Source organism: Harpegnathos saltator, unplaced genomic scaffold (genome assembly GCF_003227715.2).
Source record: "Harpegnathos saltator strain DR-91 unplaced genomic scaffold, Hsal_v8.6 scaffold547, whole genome shotgun sequence".
In the NCBI taxonomy this organism is placed as follows: Eukaryota; Metazoa; Arthropoda; class Insecta; order Hymenoptera; family Formicidae; genus Harpegnathos; species Harpegnathos saltator.
The window spans coordinates 43698-58051 of NW_020230368.1; the positions used below are offsets into that span (position 1 = coordinate 43698).

General features: G+C 46.7%; 1 protein-coding gene across 15 annotated transcripts in view; it reads right to left on the reverse strand.

The window, feature by feature from the left end:
• Positions 1 to 14354, reverse strand: part of mtd (TLD domain-containing protein mustard) — a 139271-nt gene that overhangs the window by 19123 nt on the left and 105794 nt on the right. For 8 of the 15 annotated variants that reach the window (XM_025303461.1, XM_025303459.1, XM_025303458.1 and 5 more), the window contains 10 exons: positions 13928 to 14317; positions 13633 to 13833; positions 13181 to 13534; positions 12934 to 13085; positions 12056 to 12226; positions 10958 to 11124; positions 9586 to 9621; positions 8641 to 8803; positions 5833 to 6061; positions 5042 to 5128 (listed from right to left, as the gene is read on the reverse strand). In XM_025303461.1, the coding sequence (XP_025159246.1) occupies positions 5042 to 5128; positions 5833 to 6061; positions 8641 to 8803; positions 9586 to 9621; positions 10958 to 11124; positions 12056 to 12226; positions 12934 to 13085; positions 13181 to 13534; positions 13633 to 13833; positions 13928 to 14317 (1950 nt within the window). Of the gene's footprint in view, positions 1 to 1256; positions 2403 to 5041; positions 5129 to 5832; positions 6062 to 6163; positions 6758 to 8640; positions 8804 to 9585; positions 9622 to 10957; positions 11125 to 12055; positions 12227 to 12933; positions 13086 to 13180; positions 13535 to 13632; positions 13834 to 13927; positions 14318 to 14354 lie in introns of those variants that run through there. The other 7 variants (XM_019841668.2, XM_025303455.1, XM_025303454.1 and 4 more) reach the window with 7 other exon arrangements.

Sequence of the window (14354 nt, forward strand, 5' to 3'; positions counted from 1 at the left end):
GCATTCCTCTGCGACGTGAGATTGCGTCTTTCACGAAACGGTGGCGACGCGTCATTTGAAAGGTTCACAACTTGGAGAATACTGCGAAAAATCAGAAAATTACGCGCGCGCGATATAAATTTTTTCCTCTCTCCTGCATATGATTATTTAAATAATTTTATTTACTCTACATGTATATCGTATAGTTTAATTATTCTCTGCATTTATACATAACGTCGACTTTCAAAACTCTGTCACGGAAAATCCAACATTTCCAATCTGTTCGTTATAAATATCTTTGATCTCTCTCGACAAAGTCAGAAATACATTCTCAGAACTCGAGTCGTCCGAGGCGAGGATTTGTTTAAAGCACGGACGAAAATCAATTTCGAGCGCAAATAGGCGGTGCTTCGAGCGGGAAGAAAGAGAGGAAAATTTCCGGGAAAAATATATCGACTCTTTTCGGCCCATTCCAGCCTTAAGAGCCTTAGCTGAAAGCCATTGTGACGCTGTAAGTATATTATTAGCGCATTATGCGAGTAACAACGCCGTTAATATGCGTTATTGCCATAATTCCGAGCTGATATAAAAGCTGACGCTGGAACGCGCGTTTTGCGGTGACGGTCTTTCTGGTTCGGTGAAAGGTGAGCTTAGGCTCGGCCAAAGACCGGTTGTAAATACGAGTCGCGCAAAGTGCCGCTCTTCTCAGGCCATTAGCGCGCGAATTACACGTGAAACAGATCGCAAATCTGCGCGAACGAACTCTCGTACCCGCGGATTGCCGAAATTGTTCTCCTCGGACGCGTAAAAACGTTACGTGCGCGATTACCGCGCACGAATAATCGCCCGTCCCGTTTGCGTAATTTCAACTTCGCCTCAAACACCGGTATTACGATAATTGCGTAATGCGACCATGACAATTGTTATTTTAGGAGTGGCCATCCATTCGGAGCGAGCGTCCGCGAGCTTTTCTTCGAACTTTGTCGAAGCTTTGTAGCTTTGCAGCTCGAAAGTCTCGCGTATCGAATAATAACGCTTCGAATCGAAAGCGCTCGCGAGCCGCCGCGTTCTAATTAGCGCGCTATAGCTGGCGATCGGCACGTCGAAACATTCCGATACGGTCGCGCCTCCCGGGACAGAATCTTGTTTATGCATTACGTAAGCACGTAAACTCTACATTGCCGATCCACATTCGCACGAGCCCCGGCCGCGGAATTCGTGGAGCGCGTGCGAATCGAGAAAGAGAGGCGCGCACGTTCCTCAACTCTGACCTTTACCTTCGTTTTCTGCTTCAGGAACTTGGTGATCTTGGAGATCGGATTCGGCATCTTCGGCCTCGGCATCCTCGGCTCTCGGTTACCTTCGACGAGCGTTTTTAAAAATTGCGGCCAGCCGCTTGTGCCCGCAGCGCGAGTTTCGACTGCTCGCGCGCGCGATTCACTGTTTCCTCCCTTCTCTCGATCGCTCTCCCGGTCGACGCAGGACGAGGATCGTGAGATTCGTTTACATTATGCTTTTACACTCGAATAATCACGCTCGCTCGACCGGCGCGAAGTCCCCCCGCGGGAGGATCGAGGAGCAACAGGCGACGAGCCACGGCGAAGTAACGCGACCTAATTCCACCTTCCGGAATATAAACACGACGCTCTTCCAGAAATGCTCGCACAACGCGCGCACTACTAATCAGCCTCTACTAACACTGCCTCTTAACACTCCTGTTTGAATTCGTTAGAGCGATCGTCCTGAAAACTGCGTCAAAACATCGATACGTGACTCCAGTCGCGTGCGCGCGCGTTTCAAACCGCATTATCCAATCCCTCGCCTTTCCCTTGCATACTCTGATCTTTTTTAATCTCCCATTACTCGTTTCGAGTTCTCTCTCTCTCTCTCTCTCTCTCTCTCTCTCTCTCTCTCTCTCTCTCTCTCTCTCTCTCTCTCTCTCTCCCTCTCTCTCCCTCTTATACACGATTTATCGGGCAACAATACAAACTTCACTTCGCGAGGACTGAAGCCGCACTGGAGCTTTCGGGGTAAATCTAATACGTTCATATGAGCCGCGCGCGAGGAGCGCGCAAGGAGGGGAGAAAAACGAGCGGCATATGTGTTCTCTCCGACAGACGCTTTCCTCGCGATTGCGCATCCCCGGCCGCGCAGCACGTGCTCTACCAGCAGACGTTGTAAATTCTGTCGGGCGGATGCTCCCCTCTAGCGAACGAGGATCGTCTGTTCGCTCGTGCAACCGCGTCCCGAGCTGCCGCAAGCAAAATGTGGCAAAAGGAAAACTGTGTGTCGCGCGTTTCCGTGCGAAGCGATATAAATCCAATCTCGAATTCGAAGCAAAGTTTTATCAAAGGGGCTCCTCGAGAGAGAGAGAGAGAGCTCCTCAGGAGAGAGCATAAGGTGTGCGCGTATTATTTGTAAATTCAAATTGGCCCTATAAGCCGAGAGAGAAAGAAAAGGTCACCCCTCTCTTCCTTCTCCCTCGTAGAAAATTTCTCGCGAATATATCTCTCCAGCGCGGCGGTCGTTTCAAGTAAAATCTGCACCGGATGCATCTCTGGCGGGCTGTGCTTTGCTTTACGCGGTAAACGCCGCGTGAAATCTGAAAATAAACGAAGGCGTACGCGGTTGGCTCGTGATATCCGATCGTTTATTTTTGCCTGGTCGGATCGGAAATATATATAAACATAAGAAATGCCTTTATGACTGCAATTACATGCGGGATCCGTTCGCCTTGGTCGCGAAATCACACCGGCGAGATATCACAAACCAAATATTCCGAATACTTACGGCTGTCGTTACGCGAGTCCCGGCGAAATGTTTTGTCGCGATTTCGCATCGCCGTGAGAGGTCAATTTTTATTACCCGGAATCGATATCTGATTACGATCGTCAACGTACGCCGTAATCTCCTCTCAACCAACACTTTGTTCGCCTCGATAAGAAGTTTATTTATTCCCGTGTCGGGAGATCGTGCTCGCGAAACTTAGCTAACCGATGATTCACTCTCGTCTCTGCTGCGAAATGCTGCCGCGTCGAAAACCGGGAAGAAACTCGCAAGAAAGTGGCCCTACTTAACTTTCGATACTGCATCGCAGGGCGCAATTTCGCGCAAAACACACACCACGTTGTCGCGCAGAGAGAGAGAGAGAGAGAGAGAGAGAGAGAGAGAGAGAGAGAGAGAGAGAGAGAGAGAGAGAGAGAGAGAGAGAGAGAGAGAGAGAGAGAGAGAGAGAGAGGAGAGAGAGAGAGAGAGAGAGAGAGAGAGAGAGAGAGAGAGAGAGAGAGAGAGAGAGAGAGAGAGAGAGAGAGAGAGAGAGAGAGAGAGAGAGAGAGGGAGAGAGAGAGAGAGAGAACGAGCGCGCAAAGAGATATCTTTCCGAGAAACGTTCCCCGCCACATCTGTGTCAATTTGCACCGACTGTGTCAATTCTCATTCATAATGCATCGCTATTATGCAATGGCCAACCAGTTCAAAGAGTATGACTCTATGACACACATTGATCTATATTGTCGGATGTTTACATAATGCGACATGCACGTGGCGCTTATTACGCGCAAGAATGTGCATGAACTTTGGCTGTTCTGCGAGTCGCACGGCGATATTATTCGTGGAACTTTTCCACACGTGGATATATTATATCGGATTCTCTTTAATAACAATCAGAAGAGAGAGAGAGAGAGAGAGAAAGAGAGAGAGAGAGAGAGAGAGAGAGAGAGAGAGAGAGAGAGAGAGATCAAATTCCATTAGCGTGAGGCGGCTCCACTCGCATCTACGCCGTGCGCAACCGGACGCTATTATGTTTTTTTCATTTTCACGCAGCACACAACAGCGCCTACTCGATATTTGTTGACGTCTCTCCGTCTCGCCTTGAGATCGATAATCTCCCTATTTTTACTTTTTGCAGCATTGATTTGCGCGAGAAACGCGATCGCGGTGCGGGATTAATAGCCGACCGTGCGGATGGAAATTCGCACGGGAAGTGCGGTGAACGGAAACCGCGACGACACGCAGAGAGAGATACGGTAATAACGTGGATATGTATAAACGATAAAAAAAAAGAAGAGAGAGAGGGAGATACACTATACATGCGCGAGTCAAAGTGGAAGAGAGTACCGAGTGAAGTGCATGCTGCACATCCATCTAAGTTCTAACTGAGAGTACATTCTACGACGAGGAGGGGCACAGGTGGTGTGCATGCAGTTTGTTTCCGGCGGTGGTGTGCGATCGATCGAGGCGGTGGAAACCCTAAGCGACCAAATCCGACCCGAGAGGAAAAAGAGAAAAAAGAGAAAAAGTCCGAGAGCAACAAAAGAAAGTTCAATCGTTACGTGACGGACGCCACTGGACGAAGCTCAATTAAAGATTCCGCGGAATCATTGTCTGTATGCAAAGATACATAAACATGAGCCTCGATTGCAGGAACGCGAGAATGCGAGATAACGAGACAGAGAGAGAGAGAGATAGAGAGAGAGAGAGAGAGAGAGAGAGAGAGAGAGGGAGAGAGAGAGGGGGAAGGAAAGAGAGGGGGGGAGAGAGAGAGAGAGAGTGTGTGCAAGTACAGCGGCACTTCGATAAAGAATCTCTAGACTACCCCCGCGATGCGGGGACTAAAAACGCACCGTTCCTGTCGACGCACCGACGTCGACATCGAAAGAGCTTCAATCGAGTCTCAACCTTCGGCGCGGTCGAGGGTTGGGGCTCAGCTTGAGCTTGAAATCGAACGTCGACGAGCGCGGGGAAACGGGCACAAAAGTGTCGCGGTCGGACGCACAGCCGACGACACACGATTAAACCATCGAAGCGGACAAAGCGGCGTTTGGTGGTCGGTAGCTAAAGTGAAACACAAAACGGTAAAGGCACGGCCGCAAAACATCGCATGACAAAAACGGAGTGCACCCTAAGAGATCTATAAACGAGGTCTAGGGTGCGGCGGTGTTATCTAAGAGAGGTGCATTGTTCAACATCGAGCAATTAGGGTGCCTATATATATGTAGTACGTATAAAGATGCGTCATCGCGATCACCGCGAGAAAGGAAGGAGGGAGGGTATATATCGATACCTCCGGATCCTGGATCTGCTCGGAATCGGCCAACGTGCTCGAGGTCTTCAGGATGCTGTACAGCTTTACGTAGGGGGCCTTGATCAGCTGTCAGCCAATACAATCGGCCGTGTTTAGCAAGTTTCCTGATCGCGACGGGTCTAACCGTTCGCGCGATCCCCGCGTCGACGAAGGCCGCGCGTTTTCACGCCGACCAAGAGGACGAATGCGAGATCAGTGGCCGAATCACAGCAGCGAGGCTGAAGTTTAGCGTTACCGATAACGCCAGCGCGAATCCGTGTCGTTTGACGCGCGTTTGAGCTCGATGCAGCCGGTCGACGTGAGGATCGAGTTATCAGTAAAATACACAAGAACGATGTCGCGAATGCCGCGGAGAGAGAGAGAGAGAGACAGAGAGAGAGAGAGAGAGAGAGAGAGAGAGAGAGAGAAAGAGAGAGAGAGAAAGAGATCGGCGCGAAATATCGAATCTCTTTCTCTTCGGGTTCAACGCGACACCGAAATCGGTGATAGGATCGGTGTGTCGCGTTCGTCGTGAAAAACTGCGCGATTTTTCGCCGTAGAATTTCGAAACGCGGGTCCACGGCGAGTTCGACCGAGACTACTTTTACTTGCCGATCTCAGTCGGTAAACTTCTTCCTCGGTCTTCGCACGTCGGGTATTGTCAAGAGCCGCGGAAAAAGAGCCAATTGCCAATTCCTCGGAAGCAATATTTTCCTATCCGCCAATCGTCACCGTCTTGGCGACGTGCCGGACGGACGCACGAACGGCTTATATGTTGCTTGCGCACTCACCTCCCACGACTCCCTCGTCAGTTCTGTGATCTCATCGCCGTCGTGGCCGCGAGTCTTGCCCTCCTCCGTGGAATCGGCGCCTTCGCCGGCCTCGTGCGGCGACAGTTCCGGCGACAGATCGGTGTCGGTGTCGGACAGGATGTAGCCGCGCTCCCGCCAGTAATTCTCGTCGAGCTCGCCATAGAGCGTCGGCACCCACGCGTGAATGAACCTATACAGGTCGTCCACTCTGGCGAGAAAAACGGAAACGTACATACGTCAGTTACCGCGTTATCATACTCGGGAGAAAGAGAAAAACAAACATGCGCGTCGCATCGGTTCACGTGTTTACCTGCGCTGCAAGAAGGGCATCACGTTGACCCGCTCGTACATCGAGCTGAACATACCGGCGAACGTGTTCATCGTCCAACTCACAGTCGCGATATCGCGCGACGAAACGGAAGAACGATAGTCCGTCCGGGACAGAGACACGTCCGCGAGGACAACGCAGACGACGGCGTCGACGCGCACCAGCGGCTCGGAACAACGTGTCAGCTGCGACGTAACGGGACGCGTATTACCTAACTCGAGACTTCGCACTCGATGCGCTATCAGCTCTTCTAACCTCCTCCCGACGACCACGACGATAGCGACGACCACCTGTGTCGGCCACGAGCCCTTTTTTCAGCTTCCTCGCCGACGTCTTCCTCCGTCGGGAGGTGCACCTTTCCACCCGTTCCTCCGGAATCGTTCGGGATACACACACGCGACGGGAACGTATTATTATTTCCACACGCAAAACAAACGGAAGGCACCGAGAGCGGCAGGCAGCTACGTCGCGAACGTCGAAGTGACTTGTTACGCGTCACGTGCTGATTCGCTGTCGGTACACCTGCACTTGTGTATTTGGTCTCGGCGTCGCCGAGAGAAATATCGCGACTCCCTGATACCGCGCGCTTCGTTCCGCAAGCGCGCGCGCGCGTCGTCGTCGTCGTCGTCGTCGTCGTCGTCGTCGGTCGGTCGGTCGGTCTTTTCACCGTCGCGACGGTTTTGCAAGCCTGCTGCTGTTGTAAAATTACAATCGCAAAACGCGCAATTTGTCGCAATGTGTTCGGGATTGTCGTGCATTCTAAAGAGAAACACACGGCCGTGAGCCAGAGAGATAAGAGTCAATGAATAAAGATGCAGTTGTGTCTTTTGCGAATTCTAGGTGCTCATTTTTATCATTTAACTGCTCTTCATTTGTTCTCGACTGTGATGCTTTGAAATATATTAGCATAACGGATGCGAGACAAGGTAGTCCAATTTTCTTTCGCTTCAGTCATCACGTCGACGACTTTGATAATCTCGCGATGAACGCGCGGGCTCTATTGGAATTTCTATTTTTGGAAATTTAATCGCGATTAATCGGTGATATAAGAAAGAAAACGCTTACATAGAACGCAAATTGCTACGTGGAATTGCGAGACCGCGACCGATCGCCGCCGATAAATCTCGACCCGGTGCGGCGCCACTCGAGATAATCTTAATCGTATATTTTTGCTCGATGCGATCGCAATACCGCGAATCGGCCGATAGGCTTTCGTGACAAACAAATGGCCGCCGAAAAAAGAATCCAACGAGATAACAAGATGCGTGCGAATCGCGTGTGATCGACCGACTTGAAATTCCGCGAAGCGAGATCGATATCTCAACCGAGAACGACGCAGATCCGTGTTCTTCTTCCGAAACGAAAATCATAAATATCTTTCGCCGTGGAGAAATGCGGAACCAGATAACGAGCGGCTCCGGCCGCGGCGGGACATTGAAGTTGCGCGTCGTCTCCGGCGACGAGCGATTTTGCGACGTTCTCTGTTTGATTTAACGCGCTTGTACACGCTCGACGGCGTCCAACGATGTTATGTCTAACGCGCGAAAAGTGTGCTTCATTATTTCGTCAATCCGCTGGTTTTTAAATACATCCGCAAGCCCGAACGAAGCAAAACACCGGCGGCCGCGGCGCGGTAAACCTTGATCGAGCATCGGCGCGTGTATAAATAGAAAATCCGGCGGCGGAGAGGCGAAGATCTATTTTGCGATTCCCTCGCGACGAAGCACGTGTCCGGTCGTAACGTTCTGGTAGTCGTGCGTAGAAACGTACGTACGTATGTGTGCGCGCGTGTGTGTATGCACACGTCGGCCGTATACGCAAAAATAACACGGCGAGCGTTTTCGCACGAAGGGAATTCAACGCGCCTTTCTGTAGGAAAGAAAAAGAAAAGAAACGTCGCCGGCGAATATTTATTTTGGCACGACCGACCGACCGATTGACTTATCACGGACAACGAGGCGTAGCTTTTTTCTCCTCTCTGACGAGAACTCGTTGGTCGCAGGAAAAACAACAAATTCCCGACGTGTAAAAATACGTATTTCGGGAATGCGACGAATTCCGAGGAGCGTGATCTCCTCTCGTTCGTACACGCACGATCGTGAGGGGAGAAAAGCAATGAGAAGCCGAAATCTCCCTTGTCTCTTATCAATTTCTCGATCGACGAATTTTTAGACTGAACCTGAGGCTGTATTAAACGCCCGCGAACAAATCTGATCGAAAGAGGTCGGAGATTTCGGGTAAAAATTACTTCGCTCAACCGGTCGATCGCACGAATGTTCATCTCTAAGATCAGACGTATGACTCGCATCCTAGAGAACAGATTGCAAACGCTTCGAACGATTGCAACATGTAGCGCAAGAACAAAGACCTCGAAGTGATAACGTCCGTGGTGCATTGGAACTCGAGGGAATTGTCACAGAAGGCAGTGTGTAATCTAGCGAAGAATGAAGAACACTTACCGGTTGCGCGGCACGCTGAACCAGTATTCGGGACGCAGTTTCTTCTTTCCGTAGCTCATTATCGGTGTGGACCGCGGTATCTTCTTGTCCTTCGGTCTGCCAGTGCGTAATCTCAGGTACAACGGTGGGTCTTCGCAGGAACGCGCCGGTCGTGGGATCAGTTCTGTGTAATGCAGAGAATGCACATTAGCACATCGCGGTCGGACGGCTCGATCAAATCAAGATGTTACGGCCGACGGATTTCTTTCTTTTTTTTCTTTACATCCGATATGAAGTAGATATTTGTATATCTAATCCGCGAAAATATATAGGCGACAGGGGTGTGGGATTCGCGCGATTTCGCTGTAATAAACAAATATCTTTGCAATAAGAAGCTCCTTCGCACTTCCGACTGTTGTATCCGCATTTCTTTAACAACTATTCAAATCACACGTAAATCACACAGAAACAAATTTAAAGTACATGTAGAACTTGAAAAATGAGGCAAGCGCATTACCACAAAAAAAAAAGAGTGAGTAGTGGAGAGTGTCAGAGTAAGAGAATCATTATGTGAACAGAATAACGAGATAACAACGACGACATAGCGACAGGTATAATAATATTAGTAGTACAGTCGTACAGAGACAATGTGGGAGAATTCGACAGGATGCACGTGCAGCAAGAAATCGTGATGAAATTGAAATATCAACCATCGCAGCGACGCGGTATACAGTCATCCGCGAATAGTTGCGCAAATCATGTTTAATGCATAACAATATAAAATCAGGAGCAGACAGAAACAACGTCACGCGATCGGGAGAAGACGCGCGAAAGACGAAAGATAGAAAGAAAGATAGATAGAAAGAAAGAAAGAAAGAAAGAAAGAAAGAAAAAAGAGAGGCAAACGAAAAATCGGGAGTTCGTGGCACAAGGAGAGAAGAGCAAGCTAATACTGTATGAACCTACCCAGGCCTTCGAGTTCGGGAAAATTAGGTGCTTGGACTAGAGGGACAACAGAAACAAATGACATTACTGCATTAGTATGAACCTATTGCTAGCCAAATGATGAAACCCGTTGTGCTAATCTGAAATAGATAAAATATTACTGGAGAGAAAGATAGAAGGATGACTGAGCAATTTATGCGGAAACGTACAAACAAATTACTACTGGATTCTGTAACGATCGAACGTCACCCGGAGAGGCAGAAAGATGTAGCTTGGCGTATGGCACGATCGTTCGATTGTTACAGAAGATATTAATACACGTGAAATCCCAAAGTTCGATGCTGAGTATAAGTATTAAAACGCAAGTAAAAAGTTGTCTAAACAAGACGCGCGTTCGTCGCATGCAATTAAAATTGACAATGCAGCGGCACAAAGGGTTTCAAGATTCTGGAGATGTATTCGTATATATTTGTTTTGTCGGGAGAATGTATGTTATATATATAAATGCTTATTCAGTTGAATATTTATGCTGAGATGCCGTTTCAGAGAAGTATGTATTTAATGTATCAGTGATATCGTAATCCAAGCTAAGTGATCGATGACCGTAAGTGAAGGTGATCAACGTCAAATGAATTCTACATGATGCAAACTGAATTTCTCTCTCTCTCTCTCTCTCTCTCTCTCTCTCTTTCTCTCTCTCCCAGATTATACTAGATTATACTAAATGTCTCATAGAGACTGAAGAAAGGCGATAATATTAAATTCAATGGAACGTGATACACAAACTTGTAATGAAAAACAAATATAATCTACAGCAATGGTAAACTACTTTAGTATACAGCCAGAAAAGCGCATTTGGTTACCGAATCCTGATAAAAAATATTCCGCATCATGAAGAAAAATTTCATGTTTAGAAATCATGAGAGATTACCTTTTTCCATGTTACAACCGCAATAATTTACAGCCAAACGCGCTCGAGATTCTTTCTAAGAATAAGACAATAAAGTTGCAAAACAACATCGTTAAAAAGCTGTATATGGCGTTCGGGCAAGTGCAGTGCGTGATGTATATATCCCATTTGTCATTTTTATCATCGCCCATTTAAGTTTTCTCTCTGTTGTGTACTATCAATAAATAATATATATATATATATATATTATTTATATCATATATATATATATATATATATATATATATATATATATATATACACACATATACATATATATATTTCTAATGTCAATAACGTATCAACGTAACAATGATGAATGTTTTGTGTAAAGGGAGAGTCTCTGTTGGAGTGATATATGTCTTCACGATTATCAGACTGTCCATTCCGATAAGAACATGAAGTATATTACGAATAAAAGTCCTGTACGACCGTGATACTTACTGTCGAAACTCACAAACAACTCCGGCATATCCTCGACCGAGACCATACTGCGGTAGTCTAAACGCGGTGCCGTCGTCGAGGTCTTACTACCTCGACTACTGTCGACGCTGCTACTGCCGGAGGATGTCAAGGGTTGCTGTCTGATGAAAGTACCCACGGAAGAGCGTCTGAAAAAGGAGATTGATGAATAAATAACTACAATGCAGAGAAAAAAAGAAAGAGAGAGAGAGAGAGAGAGAGAGAGAGAGAGAGGAGAGAGAGAGAGGAGAGAGAGAGGAGAGAGAGAGAGAGGAGAGAGAGAGAGAGGAGAGAGAGAGAGAGGAGAGAGAGAGAGAGAGAGAGAGAGAGAGAGAGAGTTTCTCGTGTGAAACAACATTCCACACGCTTCTGAACAACGAGCACGTGTTAATTAGTGGCTGCCAGACATCTCATTGAGACACGCGATACTCTACTCGAGTGCGCACGTTCTCGTAGTTCAGAAAGCGACGTATGCAATAACACATTAATAACAATAATATAACAAGGGATTAACAATCAAGGCGTATCCAGTATACAATATATGAAATAAATCATGTAGCTGCGGAGAGGGGATACTAAACAGTGTTAAATTGATCATGTATTGGCTGTAAGCAATCTGGAGAGCAGTATCTATCGGCAGTATGTCTATAATCTGAGCCGATTTTTCGGCAAGTAGTATGATTTACCTGAAAGCAGGAGCCTCAATCCCAGAATGTTTTTGGCAATAAAATAATAACAGCGAAAACAATGAAAGAATGTACGGGAGGGAGAAGCGCTTAAATTGTAGAATCCTCTGGGTATAATCTTAAAATTCAATTTTCAGAAGAATTATACCGGCAACTCGTATACTTTGCGACATTTTGTATTTACAGCTTCTAATTAAAGCGCGATAACAATCACAACGTGCGAGAGAGGATTCTACCGAAATAAAACATTCACGAAATCACAGATAAATACAGATATAGAAAGTAAAGAGTAAGACGAAGTCTTACTAGAAAGAGTAAAAAACAAGTGAAGAACAGAGAGGATACGGGGAAAGGGAATACAACAATGTAGGGTCACGATCGGGTCCAGACTCACCCTATGAGGCCTCCTGGACCAGGTGAGAATTGAGGATTGCTGGAGTCCTGGGAGAGCGAGGAGGCGGTGAGCGGAGGAGTTCCGCCCGCTCTACCGCCCCCACCACTCTCTTCGCTGGGGGTTTTAGCAAACAGGCCCGAGCTAAAGTCACTCACCAGGTTGATCGGCGAGCTTTTATCCACCACCATTACATATTTTTTTGTTAGTTACATTAGAAATGATAGTAAAGCGTTAGTCAAGTCTAAACTTGTAATCGCAAGCAACGTTAAGCGCGACATAAAGATCCCTCGACTTAGACATCTCGATCGATCGATAAGCGATAGCTGATAATTTTGAAGAACGGCAATTGGACCGAGATTAAATCTTTCTCACGTATACCTTTAGTTATATCCTTCCACAAGCTTTGTTTCGTAATGGTTCTCGTATGCAAGAAGCCACTCTCTCACTCTATGCAAGTAGCTAATGTACGCTATATTACAACAAATGAGGCTACACGGGTTTCATGAGGATAAATTAATTGAAAGTTAACTTTACGCACCAACAGTTGATAATGTTGCGCATAAGGCGCAATTTTCATCCGCGGATAACCTCACTTGTGCTCATGTTGTCTAAAAGTCAGCAAAAAGCAAATGATAAATAAATGTTACGTCACAGAAAATAAGAGACCTGGGACAATAACTGAGAGTGTTTGTCTTTTCGATATATGCAAATCCTCTGCAGGAACGCGTTTGCTCATTCTTAACACAGACAAATGTAGAAGAATGAAGAGTTATGGAAGCACTTATGAAAATCCTATGTCGTATACTTAAGGTAACTCGAGCTCGCTGGATTATTTCGCAGAGAATCGTAAAAATATAAAGTGACATAAATTTGTTCACCTTGAGAAAACTTTGCTGAAAACGGAGGAATGGTGAGAATCCGCACTGTTTGGAAGGCTCGACACTTTATCAGAAATAGACTTGCTGTCGTCCTCCTTCTCTCCAGTTAATCCTTCCATCCAGGACAACGGATACGACAGACGTTTCAGCATCTAAATATCAGAGCGAATACGTGAGATGTATCAATACACAGACGTAAACAATAACGGTACTGTTGTCACGATGCGAACGTCAAACTTAAACATACCTTGTTTCTTCGTGTTTCCTGTTTATCGTCTTCCTTGTGGTCTTCGTCCTTCTCTTGCTCTTCCGCGTTACTCTCTAAACTAAAGGACACCGAGCTGGCCTTCTTCCTGCCATTAATAGCAGAGCCTGCCTCCAACGAGCTCGTAATATTTGTCGGCGCTATCGTTATTGGAGGAACCCAATCGGAAGATAAAACAATATCCGCGTCTGAATACACCTTTTTTGACGGCATAGGCTGAACTATCGGAATAGGTGGATTGGGCTCGCGGATATCGATACCAGAATCATGGCACGACAATTTGACTAGAGATCCTTCTTCATCCTCGGGAATAGCATTTGATTTCGCTGGCTCCGCCTGTGACATTTATTTACATGCCGATTTTGTTAATTTCTTCTTATAATTACTCGCGCACCATACATTTTATACATTCTTTTATAATGAAGATTGCTCACCTTGTCGGAATTTAGCGAGTCCTGTTGCTCATCGTCGACAGAGAATGTACTCCGGTCTTTACTAGGAACTGCCCAATGATGATCCAGCATTGAGCGTCTACGTTCCTCTAACGTTCTGCTACCTTGACCGCCGCTGCAAAATTCCTTCTCGCCATTATCTTTCTCCTTCTCTTTATCTTTGGTCGAAGTTGAGCTCTCCTCCTGCAACAAACGTTATTTTCACACGTTATTTACTAGTTTAAACATCGACTTGGTTTGATCCACGATCCAATCCAACTACAAAAGAGACACTTACAGTTTGGAGATTTGTAGGAGTGACAAGCTCTCGTTCGAAGGCCTTTGGAAAAGCATCGCCATCTCTCTCGGCGCTGCTACACACGCTCTCGCTATCGTCACCCGCCAGTTCAGGAAAATTCTCATCTTTACCAGGAGACTGGCACTTACGATTATCTATTTGGGGTTTCTTCATGTAGTAAATCTCAGGTTTCTTATCCAAATTGCCGGTTTCGGTATGAGAGACTCTCATGTGCGCGATGTCATAATAAATCGCAGCGTTCACTACAAACTCCATTGGAGCAATCACTCCATAAGATTCAGCACCATGCTCAATGACAAGAGGATCCGACACATTAGGGTCGAACATGACTGCATTTGGCGTAACTAACAGCACACCACCAACCACACCCTGGAAAAATATTCAAGTGTCAAAAGAAATATCAAAA